This window comes from Octodon degus, unplaced genomic scaffold (assembly GCF_000260255.1).
Source record: "Octodon degus isolate 3935 unplaced genomic scaffold, OctDeg1.0 scaffold00017, whole genome shotgun sequence".
Lineage (NCBI taxonomy): Eukaryota > Metazoa > Chordata > Mammalia > Rodentia > Octodontidae > Octodon > Octodon degus.
The window spans coordinates 8,077,850-8,091,818 of record NW_004524593.1 but is presented as its reverse complement, the minus strand read 5'-3'; the positions used below and the strand labels follow the sequence as shown (position 1 = coordinate 8,091,818).

The 13,969-nt window shown below is 36.3% G+C and overlaps 1 protein-coding gene and 1 pseudogene across 1 annotated transcript in view; both read right to left on the bottom strand.

Moving 5' to 3' along the window:
* Positions 1-11,255: 11,255 nt before the first annotated feature.
* LOC111815491 lies at positions 11,256-12,172 on the bottom strand (annotated as a pseudogene).
* Positions 12,173-13,085: 913 nt separating this feature from the next.
* The window catches only part of Wdr64 (WD repeat domain 64), a 159,439-nt gene continuing 158,555 nt past the window's right edge, over positions 13,086-13,969 (bottom strand). The window contains exon 28 of the mRNA XM_012513720.2: positions 13,086-13,187. Within this exon, the coding sequence (XP_012369174.1) occupies positions 13,086-13,187 (102 nt within the window). The remainder of the gene's footprint in view (positions 13,188-13,969) is intronic.

Below are 13,969 nucleotides of genomic sequence, written 5' to 3'. Positions count from 1 at the left end.
TAATAAAAAACAAAACAAAAAACCAAAGTAATGAGGATGATAAGTTTTACTTTAGTAAATGTCCTCAAGGATATGACTCAATTCATAAATTATATCTATTTGATCATAGTACTAAAATGCACATCAGTATGTTTCTAGAATTTCAAAAGAGCATTATGGTATTAATTACTATAAACATCCTACTAGCCTGTTTTAAAACTTTCATTGCTGTTATCTTTTTTCTCATTAAAATGAATAATTTTTTTTAAAAAAAGAACATTAAGGGAAAATTTGGTGGTTGTTATAATGAATTATGCTTTTTGTGTTAGAAAAAAGACTATGCACACCTATGATGTGTTATTTTCAGAAAAGAACCTGTAATTCACAGTTTGAGCCCTTCTCTCATAGTTCACTGTTCAAAAATAAAACAAAATTATTTTAAAAATTAGTTGATTTTTTAAGGTACAACATGAAATAGTTCTAAATACCAGGTCACTACAGCAGTTTTTCCATGATAACATGATGTGTAGTTTTAAGGTTTTTAAAAACTGTTATTATGAAATACAGCACACCTAGAGAATATCTAATAAAAGATAGATATCAAGCTTCATCTAGTTTTCCAATGTGAGCACCATTGAAATTACCACCAAGCCAATAAACAGAATGTTTCCCAGCAACTGGAAAGTGTAATATCCTGTGTACATTGGTCATGGTTATGCCAGAGAAAACTGTAGTGGGTTTCCATAGAAGATGGGAGTTGACCTCACACACAGGGGAAACTGACAAGCAGTTTATACAGCTGTTGCTTTTAGGTCTCATTATGGATCTGAAATTAAGAGTGCAGGGATGGGAGAAGCTAAAGGGAAATATCTGGATTTTTGGTAGCTATGGAAACAGATTGTCCCACACCTAGGAGAGTCAGATGATTGTGGATAATGTGCACTAAATAAATGTAATGGTATCTAGTGCCTTTTGTGCATGAAAATTGTGCTTTACTTCTCACTTCCTATGGTGTCTAACTTCAAGTAGCCTATGCTGGCCTCGTATGCATATGAATATACTTGGATTTACTTATTCATTCCACCATTGAGAATGTTTGAGTTGTTCCCACTTCTGGGTTATCATAAATAGTGTGGCTATGAAGTTTCTTTTACAAGTCTTTGTAAATCTGTTAAATATACAGACTCTTAGATACATAGGCCTAGCAGTGGAATTGCTGAGAAATGTAATGCATGTTTGTTACGTATTCATCAATAATACCAAGTTGTTTTTCAGAACGATTAAGTCAATTTATACTTTTGACAGAACATGAAAGAATTCCTGTTCTACATTGTTACCAACTTTTGCTCCTCATTATTTAAGGCACTCCAATGAGGTATATACTGGTATTTTGTGTGTGTATTTTTTAAAGTAGGTTTTATTTTTTAGAGCCATTTTAAGGGCATAGCCTCCCTGATCTTGGCATACCACACCAGAGTGGTGCATTTGTTATAGGTAATGAGCCAAGAGTGACCATCATTATCATTGAAAGTGCATAGTCTACATTTTGGTGCTGTGCATTTGTATGAATTTGGACAAATGTATAGTGACATGTACTCACTACCATAACATCACACAGTAAATTTTCACTTCTCTAAAACTTGTCTGTGTTTCACCTATTCATCCCTCCTTCCACCGCTGTGTAGCCCCTGGAAACTAATGACTTTTTACTGTATCATGTTGATTTTTCCATAGTATTATATTGGTGAAACCACACAATTGTAGCTTTTTCAAATTGTTTTTTATCGCTTAGTAACATAGAATTAAAATTCCTGCATGGATTTTTATGGCTTGATATTTTTTTTTTCTGGAACCAGGGATTGAACTCAGGCCTTGTGCTTGCCAGGCAAGCGTTTATTCTATTGAGCCACCTCCCCAGCCCCAGTTTATGTATTTTTAGTATAAAATAATATTCTATTATCTGGATGTACACAGTACAGCCATTCATTCACCTAGAGAAGGACATTTGGCTGCTTCCAAATTTTGGCAGTTATGGATATAGCTGCTAGAAACATCTGTGTACAAATTTGTGAGGAGATAAAAATTTTCAGCTCTTCTGGGTAGGTAGCAAGGAAAGTTTCTGGACAGTAAGTTTGGTTTTATAAGAAATTTCCAAGTTGTCTTTTGAACTAATTGCATTGTGTAACGTTTTCCACTAACAATGAATGAAAGGTCCTTTGCTGCCATATCCCCACCAGCACTAAGTGTGCATTGTTATCTCATTGCTGGTTTTTTTCTCAATCAGATTTTACTGATACACTTTAGGTACATATAATGAGCACATTCATCATAGAGAATTTGTACCTATACATGATCTAACTTGTTTATTTTTCCCCATTTATCTACACGCTCTTCAAACCCTCTTCCTTTCCCCATTTACAAAAGCTTCATTTTGAGTTTTCGTTCTTTTCTGATTTTTAACGTTTCACTTCTTTATATTCTCCCTCTCCCTCCCTTGTTTCCCTTCCCATTTGACTATTTTCTTTCTATTTCACAATACCTATTATATATTTTGGCCCTTATTTACACTTTCGGTTTCTCACACCAAAGATACAATGTGGTATTTATATGTTTGATTTATCTCACTTAAGAGTATGGACTCAAGATGCATCCATTTACCTAGAAATATCTAATTTCTTAGCCTTTATGGTAGAGTAGTATCTCATCTTCTTTACCATTACCAGTTGATAGACATTTGGGCTGCTTCCGAGATTTGGCTATTACAAACTGCTGCTATAAACATGGGTATGCATATAGTGCTGTGGTATGATGCTTTAAATTCTTCCAGGAAGATACCAGGAAAGAGAATAACTGGGTCAAATAGAACCTCTCGTTCTGTTTTGTGAGGAATCTCCATGCGGATTTTGCAGTAGTTGTACCAGTCTGTACTCTCAACAGTGGAGAAGAGTTTTTCACCAGAGCCCTACTAGCATTTATTATTGGTTCATTTCTTGATTATAGTCATTCTTTCTGGAATGAGATGGAATCTTAGTGTTGTTTTAATTTGTATTTCATGAATCAATGATGTTGAACATTTTTTCATATGTTTGCCATTTCTACTTTTCATCTGAGAAGTTTGTGTTTATTTCAGATGCCCATTTTGGATTTGATCTTTAGATTTTGAATGGTCTGATTTTTTTTTTTTTTTTTAGTTCTTTATATATTCTGGATAGTAGTCTTTTGTCTGAGGAACAGTTAGCAAATATTTTTCCCATAGTGTGGGTTCTTTTTTCACACTATTGGTGGTTTCTCTTGCTATGTAAAAGCTTTTTCATAAGATCAAATCCCAATTGTTGACTCTTTGTGCTAGCTCCTGGGCAACTGGTGTTTTATTCATAAAGTCTTTCCCTACACCAATGTCTTCAGGAGTTCTACCTATTTTATCTTCCAGCAGATTTAACATTTCTGTTTTAATTCTTTGATCCATTTCAATTTTAGTTTACTGCATGGTGAAAGATAGGGGTCTCATTTTAATCTTCGATATGTAAAAAGCCAGATTTCCCAGCAGCACTTATTAAAGAGGCTATCTTTCTTTCAGTGAAGGTGTTTGGCACCTTTGTCAAAAGTAAGATAGCTAAGTATGTGTGAAGTTGTTTCTGCATCTTATAATTTGACCTATTGATTCTCGAGTCTGTTTTTTAAAAACCATGCTGTTTTTATCAGCATGGTTTTTAAAATTGTCAGTAATTTTGTAGTATAATTTCAAGTGTGGATTGTAATGCCCCTGTCTTGCCTTTGTTACTCAGAATTACCTTTGCTATTCTAGGTCTTTTCTCCAATTGAATTTCAGTATTGCTTTCTCTAATTTTGTGAGACACATTGTTGGAATTTTTATTTGGATTGCATTAGATCTGTACTGTAATTTTGGATGTATAGCCATTTTCACTATATTGATTCTTCTTACCCAAGAGTAATGTATAGCTTCCATTTTTTGATACTCTCTTCTGTCTTATTTTTCAGAGAACTGTAGTTTTCAGTGTTGTCTTTTGCTTCCTTGGTTAGGTTGCTTTCGTTTTCTTGGATGGTATTGAGAAAGCTGTTTCCTTAATTATTCTCTCTCAGCAAGTTTGTTATTTGTGTACAGGAAGGCTATTGAATTTTGAATGTTGACTTTGTGTCCAACTACACTACTGAATGTGGTTATTAAATCTAGAAGTCTTTGGTAGAGTTTTTGAGGTCTTCTATATAGAGTATCAAGCAATCTGCAAATAATAATTCAACTTGGTCCTTTCCTGTTGTTATTTCTTTCATTTGTTTCTCTTGTCTAATTGTTCTAGTTAATGTTTCCAGAACTATATTGCATAAGTGTGGTGACAGTGGACATGCTTGTCCTGTTCTTGATTTTAAAGTAAAAGTTTTCATTTTTTGTCCATTCAGTATGATGTTGGCTGTTGGTTCTTCATAGATAGCTTTTATCAGATTGAGACAAAGATCATTTATTCCAGTTGTCTGTAGGTTTTTTTTTTTTAATCATGAATGGGTGTGGTACTTAGAAGCTTTTTCCACATTTATTCAGACGATCATATGCTTTTTGTCCTTGGCTCTATTGATATGGTATATTACACTTATTGATTTATGTATATTGAACCATACCTGCATCCCTGATTGCTGTGTATAATCTTCTTGAGGGTTTGCTTCATTGTTTTCCAATATCATATTGAGGATTTTCACATACATGTGCATTAGGGAGATTCACCTGTAATTCTCTTTCTTAGTTGGGTCCTTCTCTGGTTTTCATATCAGGGTAATGTTTGCTTCCAATAATAAATTTGAGAGTATTGCTTCCCTTTCCATTTTATTAAAGAGTTGGAGAAGTTGTATCATTGAGTCTTTTCTAAATTCTTGTAGAATTCATCAGTGAATCACAGGGTCTAGATCTGTGTTGATTTATCCTAGAAAGCCAGCAGTAGCTTTATGTGGGGGTAGTGGATAATCTCAGTGAGTCTGAACCTTTGTTTCCTCTGAAGTTCAGGCTGGTTCCTAGCCGTGAGGCTGGAAACAGTCTTAATTCAGTCAGAAGCAGTCATGGCACCTTCTGTGGGCTTAAATGCACCCGGGAGCTGCTGGGTGAAGCCAGCAGTTGTTCTGAGTTCTGAGTTCTAAACTCAGTTGGCCACTCTCCATGATGGCTCCTGACCAGTTGCCTTCTTGCACAGGATGGTGGAATCCATACTATTCCTCAGTCAGTGCAGTCCATGGCATCCAATGCTGTGTTGCAGTCTTGCGTCTCTCTGTGGAGGACCTTGGCATTGCCAGCAGTCACTGTGTGTCTGAAGGTTTGACCTACTCCTCCCATTCAGTAAAAAGGCACCACCTGCTACCTTCTTCTTTGTTGAAATTTCTCCTTTTGCTGTTCTTGTGCACTTCAATGTGGAGGACCACCTGAGCAGCTAGCTCTCCCTGAAAGAAGAGCGACTGTCTCCATTTTGACTGAGCCTGACCCTATTTCCTCATATTGTTATGTACAGAGCTGGCTAAGACTTTTGTTTATCCTTCAATTGACCTTAAGCAATGTATATTGGTCTAGCTGAGGTGTTGGTGATTGTCTTTGAAGGTGGCATGCATGTTTCCCTGGTAACCTATACCTGCTCTTTAATGTAAGCTGGGTTGAGACAGAATGGCAGAGCTAATGCTCCATGCCGCCAGCTGAGACTGAGCCTCGAGATAGAGCCTATGACTTCCTGGGGTTTGAAAGACTACATCAAAGCTGAAGCACCAGATCCCCCAAAACATTAGATACTATCTCAATGGCATAATAGTATAATGCAGATTACTCTCTCTGCATATACTCTCTACATATGGCAGAGGTAAATGTAGGCCACCCACCTAGCTCAGCTCACAATGGTCACCTACTTCCCACAATTCTCAGTCAATCCTCCTCAAGCCACTCCCCCACTGAATAAAAACCGGGTGAAGCCCTGGGTCTCTCTCTTTGTTCCGGGAAGCCATCTTCATGGCTGAACTTAGAGCCCCTTGACTCCCCAAATGATTGAAAGTATAATTTAGTGTCTTTATTTTTGCTGTGGGTTGCATTGAAAGTGGTAGATTGGAATTAACTTGATGGAATTCCAGTAATGTAACTTTGGGATTACAAATGTTGGCTTCTTGGACCGAGACGAGGACCTGGAAGTGACTCCTACACGTCAATTCTCACTTCAGATCCTTCTTGTGTCCAGTGGATCCTTCTTGTCCCACTTCTCTCCTTCTTTGCTTTGCATACTATATTCCAGTGTCTGGACTAGAATACACATCTTGAAGAGGTTCTTTCTCTGTTGCTTACCACGCTGTCATCTACCTGGAAGTCTCTCATTGCTATTTTACTTGATTTTTCCCTGATGATATAAGATATTAAGTATCTTCTCATTTGCTAATTTGAAGCCATATATTTCCTTTTGTCTGTTAAGGCCTTCATCCCATTTTAAAATGGGATTAGTTAATTGTGGTGGCACACATCTGTAAGGCTGTATATACTGAGTTCAGGGCCAGCCTGCATTATATGGAAAGGCATTATCTCAAAAACAGTAACAAAATTTTCTTTTCTTTTTATTATTGAGTTTTAAGGATTCCTCATATAGTTTTTAAATCAAATGTTTTTCAACACATTTGAGACTATGTGTTCTTATAGTCTATGGCTTATCTTTTCATGTTACTCATTGCCTCACAAGCAGAGGTTTTTAATCTTGATGAAAATCAAGTGCAGTTTGTCAATTATATCTTCCACAGATTGTGCCTTTGGCATTTATATATAAACATCATTATTGAACTCAAATTCAAAGATCATTTAAAATTTCTCATGTTATTATCTAAGGGCTTTACCATTTTAAGGTTTACATTTAAGTTTGTGATCAATGTTAAAATATGAAGTTGATTTAGCACCAGTTGTTGAAGGATATCTTTTCTCTACTGTATTGCCTTTGCATGTTTGTCTGTCAAAGATCAGTTATCTATATTTGTGTGCTATTTCTGAGCTCTGTATTTTGTTCCAGTGTCACTATTTGTCTAATCTTTGATCAGTATTATGCAATCTTAGTTTATATAGCATGATAGCAAATTTTGATGTCTGTTTTCTAAATTTCTTCTTTTCCTTCAGTATGGTTGGCTGTTCAAGTCTTTTGCTTATCCATTAAAACTTAAGGATCAATTTTTCAACAATTATGTAGTAATTTGCTAGAACTTGGGTATTACATTTAACCTATAGATCAAGTTGGGAAGAAGTGACATCTGGATAACACTGAATCGACTTCTTCTTTAGGAACATTCTTAACTGTTCATTTATTTATTACCTTGAATTCTTTCATCAAAACTTCATAATTTTCCTTATATGGATCTTGTGCATAATTTGTTAGGTTTACACCTCATCATTTCACTTTGAGGAGTGCTAATTTTAAGTGGTATTTTGTATTTTCAGCCCCACTCATTTGCTACTGGTGTATAGAAAAACAGTTGGCTTTTGTATGTAACCTTGTGTCCGCTAATCTTGGTACAATGACTTATTACTTCCAGAAATGTTTTCATTAATTCTGTCATCTATTTGTATTTTATTATCTATGAAAAAACTATAGTGTTTCGCTACTTTTTACTGCTAATATTCACTTAGACTACTCAGATACTTTCAAATTTTATTTTTCTTTGTCTTTTCTCTACCTCTTAATTTCTATCTTCCTTATACTTAGGGAATAGTTTTAGCACTTTCTTTAATATGCATCTAGGACTGACTATAATTTTTTGTCATAATCTTACCTGATATTTAACTGTTATTTCTGTTATTCTTGATTAGGAATACTGGATTAAAAAAATATTTTTAAAGAGAGTACAAAATAGTATTAAAACAGAAAAAATACAAAAATTACATACAGAAGAATTACAATTACAAATTGATACAGAATTTCATTTAACAAAATAATATGAATTTTGCAGTATTTATAATGCATAGTGTTGTCTTCCTACTAGTTGTTCATATTACCAGGTGTATGCATGCAAAATTGGAAGAAAAAAGAAAGAAAAAAATATATATGAGAAATTAAGAAAAGAAAAAGGACAATTGAAAAAAGGAGGCCAAAAAAATTAAGCGTTAACTGCTCCTTTCCATAGGCCAGCAGAAATCTACACTACAGTTGTTCAATACATCCTGCTTACATACATAACTATATCTCTTAGGGCTGGGGAGATAGCTTAGTAGAATAAGCACCTGCCTGACAAGTGCAGGGTCCTGAGTTCATTCCCTGGTACTGAAAAAAGAATAAATATATCTCTTTCCCTCAGTATCTCTCCTGTCATCCTCAATTCAGGAATTCCTTCCTTTTGAACAGGTTCATTCCTTTTTCCTAGTATCTGTTGTACCATTTATATTTTATTTTCTCTTTAAGGTTTTCATGCTTAGAAGACAATACAGTGTTTGCATATGCAGGACTGAGTTATTTCACTTAAGAGCATGGGCTCTAGTTGCATCCATTTACCAATAAAAGCCTCAAATTTATCTTGTTTTATAGCTGAATAATACTCCATTGTGTAAAAACACCAAATCTTTATACATTCATCAATTGATAGACATTTGGGTTGTTTCCAAAATTTAGCAGTGACAAATTGTGTTGCTCTAAACATGGGTGCACATATATCACTGTGGTATGAGGTTTTTAGTGATTATGGAAAAATACCCAGTAGGGAAATAGCTAAGTCTAAGGGGACCCCCAATCTGAGATTTTTAAAGTGTCTCCATACTGATTTCCATAGTGGTTGTACCAGTCTGCACTTCCACCAACAGTGGAGAAGGGTTCATTTTTTCTCCACAGCCCCTCCAGCATTTGTTATTGGCTGACTTCTTGATGTTAGCCATACTTTCTGGGGTGAGATGGAAACTCAGTGTTGTTTTAATTTAAATTTCTTCAATGACCGATGATGTTGAACATTTTTTCATATATTTACTTGCCATCTGTATTTCTTCCTCTGAGAAGTGTATATTCATCTCAGATGCCCATTTTTGATTGGGTCTTTGAATTTTGTGGGGGCTGATTTTTTAAAAAATTCTTTCATTTTCTTTATTTTTTTTTATTCATTGTAGCACAGCATGTAAATCAACAGATAACCTACTCTAAGCAAATTTAATACCTTTAGAAGCTTATTACCTTTAGAAAACACAGGAAAGCTGGTAGATACATGATCGATGTTGGAGATTTTTATTTTGATTAAACACAATTAGCACAGTTTGGGGGAATGAATTTACATAGCCTGATTGGGGTTAAATCTTTTTATTAAAAAATCAGGTTGATACAGTACATCTGGATGCAACAAAAGAATCTTTTTTCTGGTATTGTAAAAGACTCCTGTCTATTTTGAATAAAACATTCACTCAAAAACATGAACACAAGACATTTCAAAATATGACAAACATTAGTTCACTTATACCATGAAATGACTTTACATGTAAACTTCAAAAATTGCATGCTGTATATTACATTTTTAGATTAAAAATATCCCTGCTTTCTTAATAATGTATATAGTAAAACTGAGTTAAAGGGATAATTTTAAGAAAATAGCACTTTTAAAACAACGGCCAAACATAAATTTCTTAAAACTCAGATTTGCATTTGATCACAGGAGGATTGAGAGCAGGAGATGTAGCTACCATTGCCCCAAACTATGCATCTTTCAAGGAAGCTTTAGTTTTCAGTGTCGCTAGAATTCCAACACTGCAACATAAGTGTGTAACAGTGAAGAGTCTCTGGGCAAGTAAAGAGAAGCACACAGTTGTTTTGGCATATTTGTAGAAGTAAAAGTGTGGAGTCCTTCAGCATTAGCTTCTTGGAGGAAGAGGGGGTTATCCTGGCACACTGGGAATCCTGTCAATGTGGGGACAAAAGCCCAAACTAGTACACACAGAGATACCACATTCTTCTGTTTAGGGCTGGGGGCTTGTGACAACTACAATGTTTTGTTTTTTCCCCCATGAACTATTTACTTTTTTAAAATCAGATTTTATTAGTAAATTTTATAATTTTTTTATTTATTTGGTACAGGGTCTCACTATGCAGCTTAGACTCATAGTGATCCTCTTGAGATTATAGAGGTGTGCCACCATGCCTGGTTTTGGTGGCCAGCAGAGTGTGCCCAGGGTTCTGGTGCCAGCACTGCATGCGATACTGGGGATCCAACTTGGGTCTTGGCCCTTGCCAGGCAGGTGTTTAGACTGTAGAGCTAATTTCCCCAGCCTGTTACATTTTAAACATATATAGTGAGGTGACAGCTGTTAAGGAGTATCTGCAAGTAGGTGTTATCGTTTGTATCTGGATATACCCCCAAAGCCTCATGTGCTAATAGACAAAGATGTTTGAAGGAAGCTGGATCATGGGTGTGTGATGCTGGATTATGGTGTGTGATAACTAAATTAGTTTAGCATAATTCTGGGTGTGCATAATGGAAACTTCAGTCTGATTGTGGCTGGCACCAATCAGTAGACTTGGAATTTGGATTGAATATAAAGGGACAGAAGGAAGGCAGGCTTACTGCTTGCTGCTGCTTCTGCTGCTTCTGCTGCTGCTTCATGCTGCCCATGCTATGGACTGTTTCTCTCTGTGATGCCCCTCTGCCATGCTACCTTGCCTTCAAGACAGCTGATTATGGACCGAAACCTCTAAACTGTGAGCCAAAATGAATCTTTCTTCCTCTAACCTTGGTTTCCAGGTATTTTGTCTCAGCCGTGAGACAAAACCACACCAGTAGGGTAGAAGTGTAATATTTGCAGGGTTTTTAAAATTATCTTTTAATCATCATTATGACTATTATCATTTTCATTGTCTTCATTATAATTATGAATACTATCACACATCTTTCAACTAAGAGAAAATAAACTGATCCACAGTTTATTGGGTGATGCTGGCAGAGTTGCTTTGACATGTGTTTCCTTCTCTCCCTCCTCAAACCATGTGCCCATTCCATTCATGTAGCCACTCTGGAATCAGCGTTCTTTCTGATTCAGACCGATTGGTTTTAATTAATTAAATAAAAATGTGCATTCAAGCACATGGACATGCATACACACGGGCACATAGTATCAGAATAGCTAGACAAATGCTCGGAAATACCAGGTAGCTCTTAATTAAAGGTAGGAGTCCCCAATCAGTCATCTTGAGCTAAATATGTAATCAAGGTTTACTTCCTGCAAGATGAGCACTTTGTTGAGTTTGTTTTTTTATTTTCCCTACATCTAAGCGTGTCCTTCCCACATTCATGTCTACTCGAGGTCATGCAGGAGGTTGTATGAAGATGTGATCAATAAAGTCCAAAGAGCATTTTAAATACTGTTTTGGGGTCAAGGTGAGATCTCAGCTTCAGCCTCATGTTTAACAGGTTTTGCAACATGGGAAGCTTTCTTCTTTGCATCGTAAAGAATGAAAATGTCAGTAATGGCCACGAAGTACACTTCTTTCTTGGGTGAGTGTCCATGGCATTGAATTCTATGCACATCAATATTTTTATCAAACTTGCCCACAGACAAAGGTAGTGAGCTGTTCAGTATCTTCCTGGGCTGTCTGAAGCCTTGACCTGGTGAGTGCCATGGCTCCTCCCAGTCTCCTCCATATCCTTACACTCCACCTCCTCTTGCCCTGCCCTCCTCGCATTGAGAATTCCAACCAGAAAGCTGTAGTCCACAAGCTTCAACTAGCCAAGAAGCTCAACATCTTTTTTCAGTTTTTGTGGTTGTCAGCAATATACATCTCTGGCCCTTGTTAATGAAATCATTATCCTTTAAAGTTGGCAGTTGTTTGGCCTTTTTTCCCTAACTTCTTTAGCCACCATGGAACACTTTAAGTCATATTTTCTACTTACAAATAAATGACTGTACATATTTCCTGTAGCAATGATATATTTATACATATTTATTTATTTTGTACAGGGTCTTACTACACAGCTTGGACCAATAGTGATCCTTCTGTTTTCAGCCTCCCCATTGTTGGGATTACAGGCATGTGCCATCATGCCCAGACTCAGTTGCTGGCTTAGCATGCCCGGGGGCAGGGCTGGTGTGGCAGTGGTACCAGGAATCAAAGCAATGATGCTTTAACTCTATTGACATTAGACTCTTACATGCAAAGAACTGAGGAAGCACGGTAATCCTATAGCATTCCACTATATGCTGGTGGCAGCTCTTTAAGGACATTGTACATTTCAGCCCACAAGACAAAAAATTACATGACAGAATGGAAAATCAGATCAAAAATTAAGGGATTTTTTTTTTTTTCTTACCAAGTCTCTTGTTGCTTTGTTAACCTAGGGGCACTTTTATTAGTTGGCCTCAGAATATTTCCTGGAGAGGCCAAAGTGAGTTAATGTTCAGGCTTCAACTCTGATACTTCCTTCATATTTTAGACATGGCTAAAATCTCATTTATTAGTGATAAGATTAGATGCTTTCATTTTTATGTCCATACCCACTGATGACAGTGATCATCTAGCCAACATGACAGAATCAATTAATAAAACATGAACCCAGCAAATTCTATCATTTAAGTTCTATTTATCTGGACTTGTTTATAAATTAAATATAAATGACTATATTTAAGAAGCTGGATATTTTCTCCCTGGTAACATTCCCCTAATGAAGAAGAAAAATATAGCTAAAGCTGTGATCAGCATTTTTCCTTTTAATAACGATCTTGTTTGCGTACCACATAGCACGGCCCACAAGTCAGTTGCCTCTTGCTTACATTCTGATAGTACTTCTGGTCATGGACTGAGGTGAACAATGAGAGGAGTAGAAAGCTAATCACTGAGAACCATATCACTTACATAGATACTTATGCTGTTGACTTAATTTGTTTTCTTATGTATCGTTGTGTTGAAGTAAACAAGAAAGGCTGCCTATTAAGTGGATTTTTATATATGAAAGAAGTTGGCAAAGTGGCTACTTGCTGCTTTTGTGGTGTCCAGAGCTGACATCAATTGAGTTTCTTTAGTAATCTTTCCTATCAGTAGGATGGGCCATGGGTCTGCGAGGGTGACTAGTGGCTTTTCACTGTCTTCCTGAGATGAAGCCCACAGCATCAGCCAGACTGTCACCTTGTATGCAGCAGCCTATTCTGAATTTCCTCTTTCCTTGGTCAAAGCCGGGAAGAAAGATGAAGCCAGATTTATTTGTGGAACTAAATTCCTTTTCAGACTTTTTCTCCGTGATAGCTGTGAAATAAAAGATACATTAATTAGTCAGGGGCACCATTTTCAGAGCCACAGTCAGCACACACTTTTCAGTGTCCTATTTCACCGTGGCAGAAATAGTTTAATCTTCCTGGAAAGAAAAGTAAAGTTATGACACTTAATAATCATGTGTCCCCAGGGAGAAGAGTATTAAAAGTGGGAGGTGAGACTCCAGAAAAGTGAGGTGGAAGGGCAGAATTCTAAGAGCTACTTAGCTGGGCAGGTATCCATTCTGGAGCTCCACCACACAGTCTGGGAAGCTCTGGTGCACAACAAGACAAAGCAAGACTTAGCTAATGAATTGTTAATGGTGTATGTTGACAGCATCAGAGTGCAGTGACTGATGGGAAAAGAAAATCAAATGATCACACAAAAGAGAAGCAAAGTGTGTTTTGAATTGGATGTTTTGGAAGAAATTCCAAACTTATTTAGTTTCAAACTTTGGATCAAGAAATGTTTAATTTTGTAATATTCAACCACTATTTACTGTGGCTAGCATATGATCTCAAATGCACAATCTTCTTTCCTCATCCTCTCCAGTAGGTGGGAATACAGGTATGCAGCACCATGCCCAGCTGCCTTCTTTCTGTTACTTAGTATTTACTTTGAATGTATATTTAATATCATGTGAGATGAAACTTAAATAAGAATGCAAATATGGGGCATAAACTATATGAATTAGAAAGATCAATACAAGTGTTTTTGTGTCTACTTTTTAGCTTTGTATTTATATCTCATGGTATTTCATTTATTATTATTATTAT